At 38.9% G+C, this 18585-nt stretch overlaps 1 protein-coding gene across 5 annotated transcripts in view; it reads right to left on the bottom strand.

The window, feature by feature from the left end:
* The window catches only part of Ankrd31 (ankyrin repeat domain 31), a 154392-nt gene extending 136726 nt beyond the window's left edge, over positions 1-17666 (bottom strand). For 4 of the 5 annotated variants that reach the window (XM_021180851.2, XM_021180850.2, XM_021180849.2 and 1 more), the window contains exons 1-3: positions 17351-17666; positions 13853-13926; positions 12813-12922 (exon numbers count right to left, since the gene is read on the bottom strand). In XM_021180851.2, coding sequence (XP_021036510.1) covers positions 12813-12922; positions 13853-13926; positions 17351-17454 — 288 coding nt within the window. In that variant the 5' untranslated portion in view covers positions 17455-17666. Of the gene's footprint in view, positions 1-12812; positions 12923-13852; positions 13927-14358; positions 14529-17350 lie in introns of those variants that run through there. The other variant, XM_085830895.1, reaches the window with a different exon arrangement.
* Positions 17667-18585: the final 919 nt, after the last annotated feature.

Here is an 18585-nt window from a genome sequence, read left to right on the forward strand (position 1 = left end):
GAAAAAACAAGAAATTAATCTCCTCACCACAAATCCAAAAGAAGAGAACAACACAAACATAATCCCATCTCTAACAACAAAAATAACAGAAAGCAACAATCATTGGTCTTCATTGGTCTTTAATATCTCTCAACATCAGTGGACTCAATTCTCCAATAAAAAAAGTCATAGGCTAATAAGACTGGACCCAGCATTTTGCTGCATACAGGAAACACACCTCAGTAACAAAGACAGACACTACTTCAGAGTAAAAGGCTAGAAAAAATTTTTCCAAGTAAATAGTCCTAAGAAAAAAGTTGGAGTAGCAGTTCTAATATCCAATAAAATAGACTTCAAACAAAAGATATCAATAAAGATAGGGAAGGACACTTCATCATCAAAGGAAAAACCTAGCAAGATGAACTCACAATTCTGAACACCTGTGCTTCAAATGCAAGGGCACTCACATTTGTAAAAGAAACGTTACTAAAGCACACATTGAACCTCACACAGTAATAGTGGGAGACTTCAACCCCCCACTCTCACCAATGAACAGAACATGGAAACAGAAACTACACAGAGACTCAATGAAACTTACAGAAGTTATAAACCAAATAGATTTAATAGATACCTACAAAATATTTCACCCTAAAACAAAAGAATTCTTCTCAGAATGTCATGGTACCTTCTCCAAAACTGACCATATAACTGGTCACAAAACAGGCCTCAACAGATAGAAGATTGAATCAATCCCATGCATTCTATCAGATTGCCATGAACTAAAGCTGTCCTTAATAAAAATAAAAACAACAGAAAGCCCAAATATTCATGGAAGCGGAACAACTCTCTACTCAATGATAGCTTGGTCAGGGAAGAAAAAAGAAAGGAAGGAAGGAAGGAAGGGAGGGAGGGAGGAATTAAAGATTTTTCTAGAATTTAACGAAAATGAAGGCACAGCATACCTAAATTTATGGGACACAATGAAAGATGTGCTAAGAGAAAAACTCATAGCTGAGTGTCTTCAAAAAGAAATTGGAGAGATCCTATGCTAGCAACTTAACAGCACATCTGAAAGCTATAAAACAAAGAGACTCAGCTGAAATTCACCAAGTAGAAACAAAGAGAACTATACAAAGAATCAACAAAACAGGGAGCTGCTTCTTTGAGAAAATCAACAAGATAGATAAACCCTTAGTCAAACTAACTAAAGGGCACAGAGACAGTATCCAAATTAACAAAATAAGAAATGAAAAGGGAGACATAACAACAGAAACTGAGGAAATTTTTTAAAAAAATCATCAGATCCTACTACAAAAGCCTATACCCAACAAAACTAGAAAATTTAGATGAAATGGATGATTTTCTAATCAGATACCAGGTACCAAAGTTAAATCAGGACCAGATGAATCATATAAACAATTCCATAACCCCTAGGGAAATAGAAGCAGCCATTAAAAGTCTCCCAACCAAAAAAGCCCAAGGCCAGATGGTTTTAGTACAGAATTCTATCAGACCTTCAAAGAAGACCAATACTTCTCAAACTATTCCACAAAATAGAAAAAGAAGGAACACTACCTAATTCATTCAATGAAGCATCAGTTACACTGATACCTAAACCACACAAAGACCAACAAAGAAAGAGAACTTCAGACTAATTACCCTTATGAATATCAATGCAAAAATACCCAATAAAATTCTCACAAACCAAATCCAAGAACACATCAAAATGATCATTCACCATGATCAAGTTGATGCCATCCCAGGGATGCAGGGATAGTTCAATATATAGAAATCTATCAACATAATCCACTATATAAACAAACTCAAAGAAAAAAACCCACACAATCATCTCATTAGCCGCTGAAAAATGCCTTTGACAAAATACAACATCCCTTCATGTTAAAGGTCTTGGAAAGATTAGGAATTCAAGGCACACACCTAAACATAATAAAAGCAATATATAGCAAACCAATAGCCAACATTAAATTAAATGGAGAGAAACTTGAAGACAAGGCTGCCCACTTTCTCCCCATCTATTCAATATAGTACTCAAAATTCTAGACAAAGCAATTAGACTACAAAAGGAGATCAAAGGGAGACAAATTTCAGCAGAAGATTGCTTTATCTGGCATCAATGGGAAGGGAGGCACTTGGTCCTGTGGAGGCTTGTTGCCCCAGTTTAGGGAGATGATAGAGGGATGAGGTAGGAGTGGAGGAGTACCCTCTTAGAGGCAAAGGAGAGGGGGCACAGGCTGGGGTGGTTGAGGAGGGGAGACTGGGAATGAGAACAACATTTGAAAGGTATATAAATAAAATAACCCATTAATTAAAAAACTTTTTATTAAAAAAAAGAAAAAGGAAAAAAGAAAACTCACCCTGTATTTGGCATCCCAGCATTTTTACCTCAAAGTGACAGCTACTAGAAAGGAATCTTATCTGTCTACTGGAGCTTAAAAAGACTAGAGAAAGAAATAAAAAGAAAGAAAAAAGAGAAAAGAAAGAGGAGCAGGAAGAAAAAGAAAGGAAAAGGGTCATAACTGAAACAGAGAAGAATAGCTAGAATTGATTGCATAGCTACCATCTCATTTGATAGAAATCTTTTTAATTGTTACTAAGCTGAAGTCATAATTTCTTATTTTGGTACAGAATTTATTTTAATGCAAAATCAGGGTTCTCATTAGTATAAATTTCTTCTATTGATACGAAAAATTTAAAAGTACAGGGCTTAGACCTAGTCCTTCTGTAACTGTTCTTATAAACTGATTTGAGATGTTTAAGCCTGTGAGTTAAGGGCCAAATAGCAAATTCATGGCTCTGCGTTTACGGTTAGGATGATTTCAGATATTTTAATTAGAAATAGCTGAGGGTAATTGTGCACAACAGTTCAGATTACTTTACATAGATAGTTGGTTTTCAAAAACGTCAGAAAACCACAGAATGTGACATTTAATGTTATTTATTCACTTGTTGAGACAAATCTGCTCCTAACAGCTTCCCATTTGTGGATTCAAAGAAGCAGCTGAGCATCTATACCTCCAGGTGAGGCTGTACAATGTGACTAGGTGGTCACTGAGCAAAATTTGCCAATCTCTCCTGTAGACCTGTACTGTTCTTGAAAGGACACAATTTATAGGTTAGGACAGCTTAGTTCTGCTGAGACAAAATAGGCTAGTCCTTGGTAACTCATGTTTTTCAAAGGTCTGTTACATGATCCTGGGCCAGAAGGCTGAAGATAGATGCTCCAACTTTCTGACTTACTAGGGCTGTATATAGGTAGGCAACTGTCTCTACAATTTGTCTCAGTTCTGGAAGTTGTGTTAGGCTTTCTATAGTTTCAAATAATGTTGGTCATTCTCAGATTTCTGATGGAGTTGAAAGACTACTCATGGTCTCATAGCCAACCCAGGCTATTTGCATTCAGAGAACAGATTTGAGAGATTGGTTTTCAAATGGCATTCAATCTAAAGCCAGGACATAAGTCAGGTGTAGAATTATAAGCCTTTTAATTTAGGAGAGATGACAGTGTTCTGTTTTATTGACAAAAATGATGGACTGGGTGTTAGGTCTTTCTTGTACTTTATAAATTACAAAATGGTAATAGTTGTGCTCAATTAATATCTGAGATAAAAGTCTTTTAAGTGGACAGAAAGGGAGAAGTGTTGCGGATAGCCCTGGGGTTGCTTGTATTTTTATGCTAATTCCGTTGTCCTGGGAAGGGCTGCGAATGTGGAATGAGTCAAGTACTCAGGTGACTCCTTGTGAACCAATCCCCTAATGAATAATAGGAGCCAATCACTGGGCAAGTAAGCAAGACTTCTGGGTTGGATAGGGAAAGAGAGAAGGCAGGAGGGAGAGAGGGTCTTTTGGAAATGGGGATAGTGAAAGGGCAAGATGTAGCTGCTAGAGTTTCCCAATATCATGGTGGATCCATCAGGAATTTCCACCAGAGGAATCAGATTTAATAAAGCTTACAAGATTGGATTTTAGTTGTTGTGCCCAGAGATTGAGTTACCATTGTTTCTGAAGAAGAAAGAAAGAAAGAAAGAAAGAAAGAAAGAAAGAAAGAAAGAAAGAAAGAAAGGGGGGAGGAAGGAGGGGAGAAAAAGTAAAGGGGAAAAAATTCCTCTTGACCTCTGGCTTTGCTAATCCTTTTCCACTAAATGTCTATCAAGCAAGCCTTGGTTTATTCATGGGTTCCCTTCTACATTCCGTATGGCATTCAAGTTCATTGATTCTACCTCCATATGTGCATACAAGTGGAAGGGGGATGATACTGGAGAGATGGCTCAGCAGCAAAGAGTATCTGCTACTCTTGCAGAGGACCAATTCCATTTCCATCACCCACATGGTAGCTCACGACTGCCTATAACTCCAGTTCTGGCTTCTGTACATACATATGTACATACAATAAAAAAAAGTTTAAGTGAAAGAAGGAATCTATAGAAAGCTTCAATGTGGATTCACACTAGTCAATATTTAACTGTACTTCAGAGAGGAGGTTGTGGAAGAACTGTCGTGCTGGGAAGAACTGTAGGAAGGAATAACTGTTCTTTGTCAAGCAAGCATCTTTTACAAATGACTCAAAAAGGATTATGAGATTATTGAGAGCCAAAGTTATGTCTTAAGTTTTAATTACTGTGCTTACCAGATCCATAAAACAAAAACGCCTCTAGCCAGTAAGCTCCTTATCAAGGACAGATATTCCTGAGATGCTAGAGGCTATTGTCCACATTAGAAAACAAGCCAAATGTTTTCACATCCCTGAACAAGTTTGGTTGACCCAACCTCACCAAATGAGCTTGGTCACCTGTAGTCAGGAGTTACACAGGCAGGAAGCACATCTGGAGGCATGCTTGCCCCTGATTAGATGAACAGATAGCCTTGTGGGTTTGCCTTTATAAGCACTTGGTCAACATAGCTCATAACCATTTTCTGGGAACTCCTGAAATGCTCTTGGCCAAAGGCCATCATCCTGGCCAGTATTAAGCTTGCTTCAAATTTGGCTCAAAATTTTGGTAATGATCTTATTCTTTCCTGGAGGGATTAATAATTATAGAAATGATCATGTGTCTTTTATATGGGTTTTCTAGGATTATAAATTCCTTCTATACTGGCTTTAACTGATTCAACAAAACCCATAAATATGGAGGACACAAACTGCTTTATTCAAAACATTCACTTAAATATTGAGATGTGGATACAGCCCAATGACAGTGTTACTCAGCATGTAAAAGGCTCTAGATTAAATCCCTAACACTACTAAATAAATAGACAAATAAATAAATCCTGGTCTCATCAAAACCACCCTCATTTAAACATCTATCTAAAAACCTAGTGGCCAATTTAACACAAAACTGACTACTGTGCCAACTATTCTGATGTGTTTCCCATTTTCTCTCTACATATATCATCAAATTCTTCACACAAAATAAAAACTTAGGCATGTGAAAATGTAAAACTGTGTTATGATTTAGACCTGGCATGTCCCTCCATGGTTCATGGGTTAAAAGCTTGGTGCCAGCTGGAAACACTGTTGAGAAGTAGTGGAAACTCAGGAGGTAGGCTTGTTGTAGGAAGCAGGCCATCCCTTTGAAGAGTACTTTTGGCTTTCCTAGTGTTTTTTCTGACTGTCCTCTCTCCCCTTCTACCCTCTCTCTTTCTCAGATGCCATGAGTAAGAGCAGCTCCACTGTGCCTTTGTTCCCTGCCATGATACCCTGTCTCAACACATTTCTACAGAGAAGGAATAAGACTTCTAGACAGAATTCCCTGATACTGTTAACTAAAAAAATACTTCAATTTGATTTTCTTGGCATTTTGGCACAATGACAAAAATTTAACAAGCTGCTTGTCATACAGCAATATAATGTGTAGAAATAATATCTTGTGTATTGTATGGATGCATCACCTGTTAGTTAAAAAGCCTATGGCCAATGGCTTAGGCAGGAGATAAAAGTGGGACATCTGGCAGAGAAAAGGACTCTAGGAGAGAGCCAGGCACAAACAGATTCACCCTGGAAGATGTAACAAGATGGATGCATGGTACCTGAGCACAGATAACCAGCCACAATGCAGAATGTAGGTTAAATGGGTTATCTTAAATTATGATTCTAGTCAGAAGAGCATAGCTATATGGTCAAGGTATTTGTAAATATATTTTGAGTCTGAGTCTTATTTCTGGGAACATTGGGCTGGGAGGAAGAAACAGGCCTAACTTCTACAGTAAAGATTTTAAAAGGTTATTACGAGGGTTACAGGAACTCCACCAGACCAGTAGCATGGGGTTCCTTCTGGTCTGGGTTGATGCCCTGAGCAGACCTTGGGCCCAAACTCTGCAGCCAGTCCCACAACAACCAGAGGAAGCTCTACTCCCAGGCACTCTAACATACCCAGGATCCCACGATCCCAGGATCCCTGGGGCTTGGTCACACCAAAATCTCAGGGTCTAAGACACAGCTTTATTCCCAGGAGCTCTGACATACCCAGGATCTCAGGATCACAGGATCCTAGAATCACAGAGACAGCTGCACTCCGAGGAGTTCTGATACAACCAGGATCACAGGAAGGACAGGCTTCAGTCAGATATAGTGAGGGCAGGTAACACTAGCAAGAACCAGATGGTGGGAGGCAAGCATAAGAACATAAGCAACAGAAACTAAGGTTACTTGGCATCATCAGAACCCAATTCGCCCACCATAGCAAGTCCTCGATACACCATCACACAAGAAAAGCAAGATTCGAATCTAAAAATCACTTCTCACGATGATGATAGAAAACTTTAAGAAGGACATAAATAATTCCCTTAAAAAGATACAGGAGAACACAGGTAAACAGCTAGAAACCCTTAAAGAGGAAACACAAAAATTCCTTAAAGAATTACAAGAAAATACAATCAAACAGGGAAAGGAAATGAACAAAACCATCCAAGATCTAAAAATGGAAATAGAAACAATAAAGAAATCACAAAGGGAGACAGCTCTGGAGTTAGAAATCCTAGGAAAGAGATCAGGAGTCATAGATGCAAGCATCACCAACAGAATACAAGAGATAGAAGTGGGAATTTCAGGGGCAGAAGATACCATAGAAAACATTGACACAAAAGTCAAAGAAAATGCAAAATGCAAAAAGCCCCTAACCCAAAGCACCCAGGAAATCCAGGACACAATGAGAAGACCAAACCTATGGATAATAGGAGTAGATGAGAATGAAGATTTCCAACTTAATGGACTAGTAAATATCTTCAACAAAATTATAGAAGAAAACTTCCCCAACCTAAAGAAAGAGATGCCCAGGAACATACAAGAAGCCCACAGAACTCCAAATAGACTGGACCACAAAAGAAATTCCTCCCATCACATAACAATCCAAACACCAAATGCACTAAACAAAGAAAGAATATAAAAGCAGTAAGGGAAAAAGGTCAAGTAACATATAAAGGCAGACCTATTAGAATTACACCAGACTTCTCATCAGAGACCATGAAAGCCAGAAGAGTCTGGGCAGATGTCATACAGACCCTAAGAGAACACAAATGCCAGCCCAGGCTGTAGCATCCCCCAGCCTTGAGCAGGCTGACTCAGACCTATCCTGCCACAGTGAAATGAGACCACCTAGGGTAGAGTCTTCTGACCTAGATAGGTCTATTGTTCTGTCACCTGTGCTGTTACTCTTCTCCAAGACGCCACTACCCGCTGAGAGGCTGAACCTGCCTTCCTGGGATATTCCTGAGATAAGCTAACAACTTGGCGACTGCTAACCTGTCCATTGGCGACCCAGGGCTAACAATTTGGCAACACAGCATCAAGCAGCCTGGTATGGCAGGAGATGGGTCTTCCCCTTTTATTAGCTCAGACTCTTAGTAGACACTGGGGACTTGATCAGAAGTCTATCTTGGTCTCATTTCTTCTCTTGCCGTTTCCTACCTTACAGCTCTAGCCTCCCACTCAGGAACCCAGTTCATATGGCCAAGGGCAGCTATACCAGGCAACTGTACCCAGCAAAACTCTCAATTACCATAGACACATAAAATAAGATACTCCATGACAAAACCAAATTTACAGAATATCTTTCCACAAATCCAGTTCTACAAAGGATAATAGATGGAAAACATCAACACAAGGAGGGAAACTACACCCTAGAAAAAGCAAGAAAATAATCTTTCAACAAACCCAAAAGAAGATAGCCACACAAACATCATTCCACCTCTAACAACAAAAATAACAGGGAGTAACAATCACTTTTCCTTAATATCTCTTAATATCAATGGACTCAACTCCCCAATAAAAAGACATAGACTAGTAGACTGGATACACAATCAGGACCCAGCATTTTGCTGCATACAGGAAACACACCTCAGTGACAAAGACAGACACTACCTCAGAGTAAAAGGTTAGAAAACAAATTTCCAAGCAAATGGTCCCAAGAAACAAGCTGGAGTAGCCATCTAATATTGAACAAAATTGACTCAATAGAAACAGATGTATAAAAGTTGGGGTCATAGACAGATGTACATAGCACTTAAAACGGGCAGAATGCATAGAAACAAACACTTATCTAGGACTTATTGGCTATTCTAGGTCTTTTGTTGTTCCATATCAATAGAGGATTTTCTTCCTATTTATGTGAAGAATGAGATGAGGATGTTGATTATGACTTCATTGAATCAGTAAATTGTTTTGGTAAGAAGGTCTTTTTTCACAATGTTAATTCTATCAAGCTCTTTGCTTGGGAGGTCTTCAAATTCGAGTATGTTTCTTAATCTCTTTCTTCACACATTTAAAGTTTTCATTGTAGAGGGTTTTTACCTCTTTTGTTAGGTATACTCTAAATATTTTATTTTATTTGAGAAACTGGGAAGAGGAGTGTGCCATGATCTCTTTCTCAGCATGCTTGTTACCCATATGTATTAAGACTGGTAAATTTTTTAAGTCAATTATGTATCATAACACTTTGTTGAAATTATTGATAATTTCTACAAAGATTTGATTTTTCTAGTCAAATTTTGGGAGTATTGTATATAATATAATCTTCAATTGAAAATAATTTGACTTAATATTTTCCCATTGTATCCCTTCTCTTGCCTTATTGCTCCAGCTAATTCTTCAATCACATTATGGATGAGCAGTAGGGACAGTGTGCAGTCCTCTCCCATTCCTGACTTTAATGGGGCTTATTAATGGTTTCATTTATTTAGGATGATATTGGCCATGAGTCTGTCATACATATCCTTTATCATGTTGGAATATGTTTCCTACAGCCCTACTTGTTCTAGGGCTTTTATGAAGAATGCATGTTGAATTTTATCAAAGACTTTTTCTGCTTCCATTGAGATGATCATATGATTCTTATATTTTTTGTCCATGTATTTGGCTTATTACATTTATTTCTTATATATGTTTAAAAAAATAAAAATAAAATCAATGAAAAAAAAGAAAAAAGAAAAAAAGGAGACAAACTATAGTTTCATCTCTCTAGCTTGAGGGACAAACATTGGCAACTGAACTGAGTTCTGGTCTAGCAACAATTTTTGATGAAATGGTCAAATTTGGGGTGAATGGAATATTACTATTATTTATTGATTATAGCCACTATGACTTCAGTATGGAACAGTTCTCAAAGACTATGGAAAATTAAGTATATTGTTACCATAGTTAAAATCATTTTTAAACCCAAAAAAGGTTATTACATGTCTAGCAAAATTAGTAAGAATGAACTACTGCAAAACCTGTTGTCTGTATTTTTAAATTAGCATGATATGTAGACATCAACCCACAGATCTTCCTTCCCAGTTCGTCCTCATCTAAAGCAACTTGTTACACCTAAAACATGCCGTCTTGAAAGTACAGCTGCTGCCCTGGTATTTGTCTTTTTAGGTAGAATTTATTTAGAAATCTGACTCAAGATAAAAATGATTTTTTTTTAAAACTCTGGGAAACATCTTTTCAGGTCTTTCCATATTTTTATTTCTGATATACTAAATCTCCTCAGATAGTTAAATTTTTAAAGGCTTCTTTTCATAGAACAAAAACAAAAGCTAGATAAAAGTAGCATCATATGTCAATTTAGAAAATAGTTTAATAAAACTTGCTACAGATATTTAAATGGTTCCATTGCATTGTCTACTGTTTACTGTAACCCAAAACAAATGGGGTATAAAGAAAAGTTAAAAGTTGTTTCTAATTTTCCAATGCAATTTTTAAAAAGAGGGACAAATATCAAGTGCCTCATTTATCTCTCCCATCATAAGTTTAAAACAAGCATATGGCTAACTCACGACCTTACGACAATCTTTACAAGACACGTCCACTAACTCAGAAGCATCTAAGGATATTGTGCCCAAACTGTTGATCATCAGAAATTACCTGAGAGACTCCAACATTGAATGTGTCTAGTACAGGTCTGATGATCCCTATTTTTAAAAAAAACTACACTAAGCACTATGGTAATAAATGATACAACTCCATACTCTTTTTAAGGTACAAGTGGGGGCTTGGGACAAAGTTGCATAGTAAATGCTTATAAATAATAAATAGGATCTTTTTCTTTTTTTCTTAAGGGCTAGGAACAAAGTTTACTGCAAAGAGTTAAGTAAAGGTTCAAACACCCAGAACCACAAGGGAAAAGATGCATACATACACTACATACATACATACTTCTTATTTCAGTTATAAAAGGGGCTAGATAAAAAGTTATTTTTTCTTTCTTTCTTTTTTTTTTTAAAGTATAGAATAGAGTTTATTCAGAGCATGGGGAGGGGAGTTAAGAGGGTAGCCGAGGGAGAGAAAGACAAAGAGAAGGAGAGAGTAGAGAATTGGGGGCTGGCCATGGCCACCTGGAGAAGTGGGGGAGGGAATTGGGAGTAAGGGGTCAAGAGGTAAGAGAGAGGCAAGAGTGTAAGGGGGTAAGAGCAAGTTATTTTTTTCTTAACACAGAAATCACAAAAGGAAATTTTTAAACAAAGTATTAGAAGCCAAATATAGCTATTTCAGTTTCAAGGAAGAATATCTGGCACTGAATTTCCTCTTTTTATAAAAAATAATTCATAAAATGAACCTTCCTAGCTGTGGTATTAAATAAACCTTCAGTTACCATTGGAACTCTTGCCATTTCTGCTACTGAAACAGAGACTAAAGAGATGGCTCAGTCACTAAGTGCTTGACCTGCAAGCATGAGGGCCTGAGTTCTATCCCCAGCATCCTCATAAAAGCCAGCTGCAGCTGTCTGTGCCTATAAGACCAGTGCTGCAGAGGTAGAAACAGAAAGATCCCTGAGGAGTTTTGGCCAGTCAGCCTATCAGAATCAGTTAACTCCAGATTCATGAAAGATCTTACCTCAAAAAATATGGTGGCAAAAGACTAACAAAAATACCCAATGTCAACCTTTGTGTGGGTAAACCCTCACATACAAATGCATGTGCATCCCTTTATACACACAAATGGATACACCATGCATGCACACACACACACACACACAGGGGGTCGGGGGGGTCAGTCAGGTGTGGTGGCTCATGTTTACAGTCCCAGCACTTAAGAAACAATGGCAGCTTTCCCACTATGATAGATTTCTTTAACTGTAAGCCAGAACAAATCCTTCCCTTCTTAAATTGTGTATGCCAGGCATTTTGCCCCAGCAAAGAACAGTCTCTTCCTACAGTGAGCAACCTCTGGATCTGTTAACACTCCATTAACAGTTCATTAGGTAAACTGGTGCCATAACAGTCCTAGGTTAACCATCTAGGAAACACAAAACATAAACAAAACCCCTCCTCTTCAAGTGGAAAAGATGTCTTTCAGGAGTCTAAAGATAGTCCTTCAATCCCCAGGGGAAACAAATGCTAATAAAAATCGAGACTGCAGAAACCTCCATCCAGTGCTCATCCTCTAGCCTGTTGGTTATTTGTGCCTGGACAACACACTTTTGCTTTATTCAAGTTTTTCTGTTGGGCGTGGTGGAGCACGTCTTTAATCCCAGCACTCAACAGTTTTCTCTGTAGCTTGTCTTGTCTAAGAGGAACAACCGCAAGCCGGATGTGGTGGCGCACGCCTTTAATCCCAGCACTTGGGAGGCAGAGGCAGGCGGATTTCTGAGTTCGAGGCCAGCCTGGTCTACAAAGTGAGTTCCAGGACAGCCAGGGCTACACAGAGAAACCCTGTCTCGAAAAACCAAAAAAAAAAAAAAGTTTTTCTAATAAACCTGGTTTTGCTTTAAAAGAAAAGAAAGAAAAGAAAAAGAAAGAAAGAAAGAAAAGTAGGCAGAAGCCTGCACCAAATTCAAGGCCAGCCTGAGCTATGTAGTGAGTCACAGAGAAGCCTGGCTAGCTTAATTAAGCCGGAGTGCTAACTAGTACCTGACTTCTCCCAGTAGTTTTTGCACTAAGGAGAAACAAATAACTCTTAAACTATTCATACACAAATATGTACTAACGCACACAAAACAACAAAAGGCCTTTAATGCTGTGTATCTCAAATTATACTACAAAGACTAATATTTCTTCACAAATTTTAAAATGAACTCTGACACAAAATAGAAATGAAAATCCTACTTATGATATCCTATTTCTAACTTCTGCTCCTTTTACTTCCTTGTCTCCACTGAAAAACATAACTGAAAGAAGAGAGAAAAAGAAAATACTTTAAATTCCCCTCCTAAAACAAATGACCTTCATCAAATTTACAGCAACAAAATTAAATGATTGTTTTAAAAAGATATAAAAACCAAACAAAGAAAGGAAACCAAAATATGAGTAGACAAAAAAAAAACCCTTGTAATTAGTAATTTGTCACAGACAGCAGTTCCATCTTTTGATAGGTACATATTTAAACCACTCTGGCATACCTGTAACACTAGGTCCTCACTAAGAGCCAGCAACAACTTATTTTTATTATTTTGCTCTTGTGAGTCCTTTTTGAGCTTGAGTCCAAGTTGAATCTCAGGAGAATGCATACCTGTGATGAAATATAATTAATCAATATCTTCTAAGAGTTTTATAATTCTATTTTCAGAAGAATTCAACAATTTTATAAATACTATAAAAATATCACTAACATTATTTGACAAGAGACTAATGTTATATATTAATAAATGGTAGGGTACCATTAGCATACATGAAACCTGGGTTCAAATCCTAGGACAGTCCAAAAAAATTATACATATTTCCTTAATTGGCACTTTTATATGTCAATATTTTTAAGTTATTACATTGCAGGGGGCAATGCTGCATTGGACAAAACAATGCTGATTTCTTGGCCTCAGGATGAAGGAATACAATGAGTATGTCTAGAAAATTGTAAATTTCACTGGTACTGGGGAGATGACTTGGTGGGTAAAGTACTAGTCATTTTGTTAAAGCAGCCTGAGCTAAAACACACCTTGCCATTCAAAATCAGCTGCCTCAGAAGTGACTATGATGTCTTCCAAATATACTCAGAGCTCAGGATACTAGTGGACTAACAGCACAGACAGTCACACAGATGAAGAGCAGTGACAAACACACATTTGCTTAGAAATTTGCATTTAAATGCACATAGAACTTAATGTGCCATGGTCCAGCAAAACAGCTCAGTGGGTAAAGCTGCATCCTGCCAGGCCTGACCACTTAAGTCCAATCCCTAGGACACACATGGTCAAAGGAGCCAACCAACTCCTACAAGTTGTCCTATGGCCAATACACACCCACTGTGTGGCACATGCCTTTCACACACATACACACACACAAACAAATAAATAAATGACTTATATATTAGTTTACTATAACCATACTGTTTTAAACAGAATACAATGGAATACTCAATAAATTATATTCAGACAATTAGTTTACCTCTTGGAAAATTAAATTACATACTGACAATATCTATCTAGTAAAAGGTTTTTCTCACCTTTCTGCATTCCATTTACACCAGAATGAAAACAGAACTCAGATCTACAAGTTGTGTCCTGATTCAAGAGCAACCTTTTAAATGCAAAAAAAGAAAACATATTAATTAATATTTCTAAAACAGAGTAACATTTTAACTATTGTTTTTATAATTTAGATTGCTAAAAATTCTTATATTAATATATGTATATATTTCAAAATACTATTTAAGAAGCATACACTTTAATATAGTTTATCCAAGAAGAAAAATGTCCACCTAGTCATATTCATTTTTTCAAATATTTCGTCATTATGTTTGATTTAGGGAACAAGGGATAGATAGTAATAGTACTTAATTGTCTTAGGATCGTCTTAGCTATTGCTGTGATAAAATACCATAATCCAATGCAACTTTTGTAAGAAAAGATTTATTTCAGCTTATTCATCACCAAAGAAACTCAGGGCAGGAATAGGGTGGGAACCTCAAGGCAGGAACCAAAGCAAAGGCCATGGCGGAGAGCCACTTACTGGCTTGCTGTCCATGGCTCAGCCTGCTTCCTTGTACTGTCCAGGACTGCATGCCCAGGGTGGTGTTGCCCACAGTGGCTGGACGCTCCCACAGTCTTCTACCGCTGCATGCACATTAATACACACAGCACATAGACAAACATTTCTTTAAGAGATGCCATTTCAGTGAGCACAAAATCTAGGGTCAAGAGGGAAATATGAAGGACACTTTTGTTTCTGTGATTGAAAGAAAGCCTTCTAAATTATAAGACAAACTTCAAAAATCCAGTTATCAAAATTACAGCTGTCTGCTTTGCCTCATGCCTACAATCTTGACACTTGGGACACTTACACAGGAGGAATCCTGAGAATTCAAAGCCACCCTGGGCTATCCAGTGAGTTACAGCCTGGAATAAAAGTCTTATAGCACCAAAATCACACACACACACACACACACACACACACATGCAAATTCCATGAATGCAGTATTTTAATGATGAAATAGTATTAAAAAGATTATTATTATATTAGAATGTTATTAAATATTTAGAATACATTTTAGAATACATTTAGAATATTATTATATTTCAAATATTAAAAAGATGAAACACTGAAAAGCACTAGCAATTAGAAAGGGAGGGAAATTGTATCAAACTTTAGCAAACAAGTCCTAACATGTTGAGAAAATCTAATTAAAACATGCTTTCAACATAATGGTCAAAATAAAGTATTTAACAACATTCTGCCTTCATCAGTAGTAGAACCTGTACTGTGGCACAAATTTGACCCAAACTGTTACTTTTTTGCATTAATTTAATGTGACTATTTAAGTTTCTATCTCTTATGCTTTGCTTTTTTTGCTCCTACCTTCTGTCAAAGTCTTTGTTTTTTTTAAAAGTCTTTGCTTTTTAAAAGGGTGTGTGAGTGTAAATGAACCAAGATACAGTATGAAAAATTAGAGAGTCTGGTTACCCAAGAGAAAAAAAAAAAACTAAACTAAATTTTTCGGGGATTTGAAAAACCATAGATCAAGATCTAAAAAGCTCATCAAAAAAGGAGGAGGTGGCCTGGTGTGGTGGAGCATGCCTTTAATCCCAGCACTCGGGAGGCAGAGGTAGGAGGATTTCTGAGTTCGAAGCCAGCCTGGTCTACAAAGTGAGTTTCAGGACAGCCAGGGCTACACAGAGACACCCTGCCTCGACAAACCAAAAAAAAAAAAAAGGAGGAGGGGGAGAAACTGGGGCTGGCAAGATGGTTCAGCAATCAATAAAAGCACTAGCTACCAAATGTACTTTGCAGAGATTTCTCAAACTCTCTCCCCTCCATCCCTCTCCTGGTCTCTCCCTCATCACCTCAGTCTGTGAGGCTAATCCTAAGCTCTCCCATCTTGCTTTAGAAATGGAAATCCTTGCTTTATTAGTAACAGTTTTAAGTGGAACCTTATAATTGTAGAATCTTAACCCCTCCCACCTCAACTCCTGAACTACATACAATCCACAATTTAACAGGATCCAGGTGACACATAAGCCTAAAGTCCTAGTCTAAAATGTGCAGAGTAATCAGAAATCTGATCAGATTACTCCTCCACTTAAAATAGCATAAGCAGCTGGCAGCTGTGCCATAGACAGGCTTTTAATCCGAGCACTCAGGAGGCAGAAGCAGGCAGATCTCTGAGTTTGCGGCCAACCTGGTCAACAGAGTTCCACAACAGCCAGGGCAACACAGAGAGACCCTAAATCAAAAAACCAAAACAAGAAAGCAACCCGGTTCCCTTTCATCACTCCACGTCTATTTCACAATTCTGAAAGATTTAACTGCTTGTACATCCCAAAATCCATGACTCAATGTTGTTCCACCTCTCATCTATACCCCTCCACTTCCTTATCCAAGAACACCACTCTTTCTTCACATGGCTGACTCCTACGTCACCTTCAAGCTTCCACTCAGAAGCAAACTCTGACAACGACCCATTACTGTGTGAGGTAAGGGTCCCTCTGAGTTCCCATACCCACATCCCTGAATGCCACATAGAAGACTGAAGTGCACTATTTCAACCTTTAAAAAAAAAAATCCCTGTGTCTAACATTGAATACATTCAAATAGAGCTCTGATAAGCTGAAATACCTTTTCTCTTTAAAAATACTTCATTTATCATTTTTTTATTTTTTTTTTATTTTTTTTTATTACATATTTTCCTCAATTACATTTCCAATACTATCCCAAAAGTCCCCCATAGCGCCCCCCACTTCCCTACCCACCCATTCCCATTCTTTTGGCCCTGGCATTCCCCTATATTGGGGCATATAAAGTTTGCAAGTCCAATGGGCCTCTCTTTCCATTGATGGCCGACTAGGCCATCTTTCGATACATATGCAGCTAGAGACAAGAGCTCCAGGGTTCTGGTTAGTACATCATGTTGTTCCAACAATAGGGTTGCAGATCCCTTATCATTTTTTTAAATGTGCATTGGTGTTTTGCCTGAATGTGTGTCTGTGTGTTAGTGTCAGTTCCCCTGGAACTGGAGTTACAGACAGCTGTGAGCTGCCATGTGGGTGCTGGGAATTAAACTCGGTCCTCTGGAAGACCAGTGATCTTTAACCACTGAGCTATATCACTCCAGCCCCATTCTTTCTTATAACCCTTTTCCAGTTTGATACAAACCTGTTTCCCCAATATAGTTCTTATAAGAAATCCTGTGAACCACTTCCTAGGTCAAAGCTTAAGTTTGGGCAAAGTGGTCCTTGTCCATCGCCAAAGTACTTAGACCCATTTTGAGACGTACGGGGATTTTAAATGCCATAAGATGACCACCGTCATCATACCGTCTCTAGCTGGGCTTGGAGGCCTGACAGCCATTGCTATTTGTAAATACTCAGCAGCAAAGCTGTCTTCAAACGCTCTCTCACCCACAAGCCCGGTCCTGCCGGCGGCCATTTCCACTCAGAAACCTGGACAGGAAGCCTAGACCGCCAGCGGTGCTAGAGTTCAGTGCTCAAGCCCTAATGGCAGTCACCTTCTCCAGGGAAGCTCCTCATCTTCCGGTTCGTTCTCTGTCACCGACCCTTCGATCACCGTTTCATCACTGTCACAGTCTGAGGCCTCGGCACCTTTCTCCATCTTCGGCCCCTCACTCAAGGGTGATTACTCTTCCTCTACTTCCCTCTTATCGGCAAATGAAAGGACGCTTCGTGGAAAGGAGGGAAATGAGAATTTAAAAAACAACAACAACAACAGCAATAACTAACAAAGGGAAGGCCTCTCTGGGCGCCGAAGACGCCAAAATCCACACACGACAGGCAGCATGGTGGTCGAAGCTGGTCTCGCCTGCTCTCGCGCCTCACCAGAGCGCAGCCGCACGCCACAGTGCTGCGCGCGCAACCCCAGGGCCCCACCAGGACCAGGAGCCCGGGCCCCGCCCCTAGCACGAGGAAGCCCCGCCCCTAGTCCCCCCACGCCCCGCCCCCAGCTCCTGAGACCCCGCCCTGGCTCCACCTCCCCCAGCCCCCATCCACTCACACTACTGACCAGGATGTGTAAAGGCCAGAAAGGCCGCCTTATGAATCTGGTCTGCTCTGAGATTCTGGTCTACCAGGATGGGGTCGGACCTCCAAAGCTGCTTTGCTACAGTTTGCTAAGAGTTCTGATTGGATTATCTATAGCTTCCTGCACGTCCCATTGGCCGCAGCTTCGGAAGATTCTGAAGCCAGAATGTAATCTTAGACTGACCGGGTTTTACAGTCCACCAAGTGCCTTCTTACTTTTTAATCCCTTAGATAATACTTCTCTAAGTGTTCCCCTAAAAGAAATGTTTATCAAAGGTTTCCCGGTTCCCTAATCCAGTAGATACACATTTTGTATAATTCTCTCACAACGATAAATTACTCTGAAACACAGATTACGAAGGAAAAGAAGTAGAGATGCTTTTCCCCTTTATCAAATGTTAGAATAGTAGTGGTGCCTAGCAACACTCCAAAATGATTATTTTCTCAGTGAAGATCTAGGTTTTGGTTTTTGTTTTTTAATTCATTTGATGGCTTTCAAAAATGTTGCTTCTCTCCCCCCCCCTCCCTCTTTCTCCCTCCCTCTCTCCCTCCCTCCCTCTTCCCAGGGATCGAACTTGGGCTGTCAGGCTTAGTGAGTGCTTTGCCACCACAGCCACTCTCTGAAGTGTCTTTTGCAACCTACCTGATAGTTGTGTGTGGTTCTGGAGGGTGAACCTTGGGGCCTGCTAGACTCTAGACAAGTGTC

The sequence above is a fragment of the Mus caroli genome, unplaced genomic scaffold, assembly GCF_978045245.1.
Source record: "Mus caroli unplaced genomic scaffold, Mus_caroli_1 scaffold_15, whole genome shotgun sequence".
In the NCBI taxonomy this organism is placed as follows: Eukaryota; Metazoa; Chordata; class Mammalia; order Rodentia; family Muridae; genus Mus; species Mus caroli.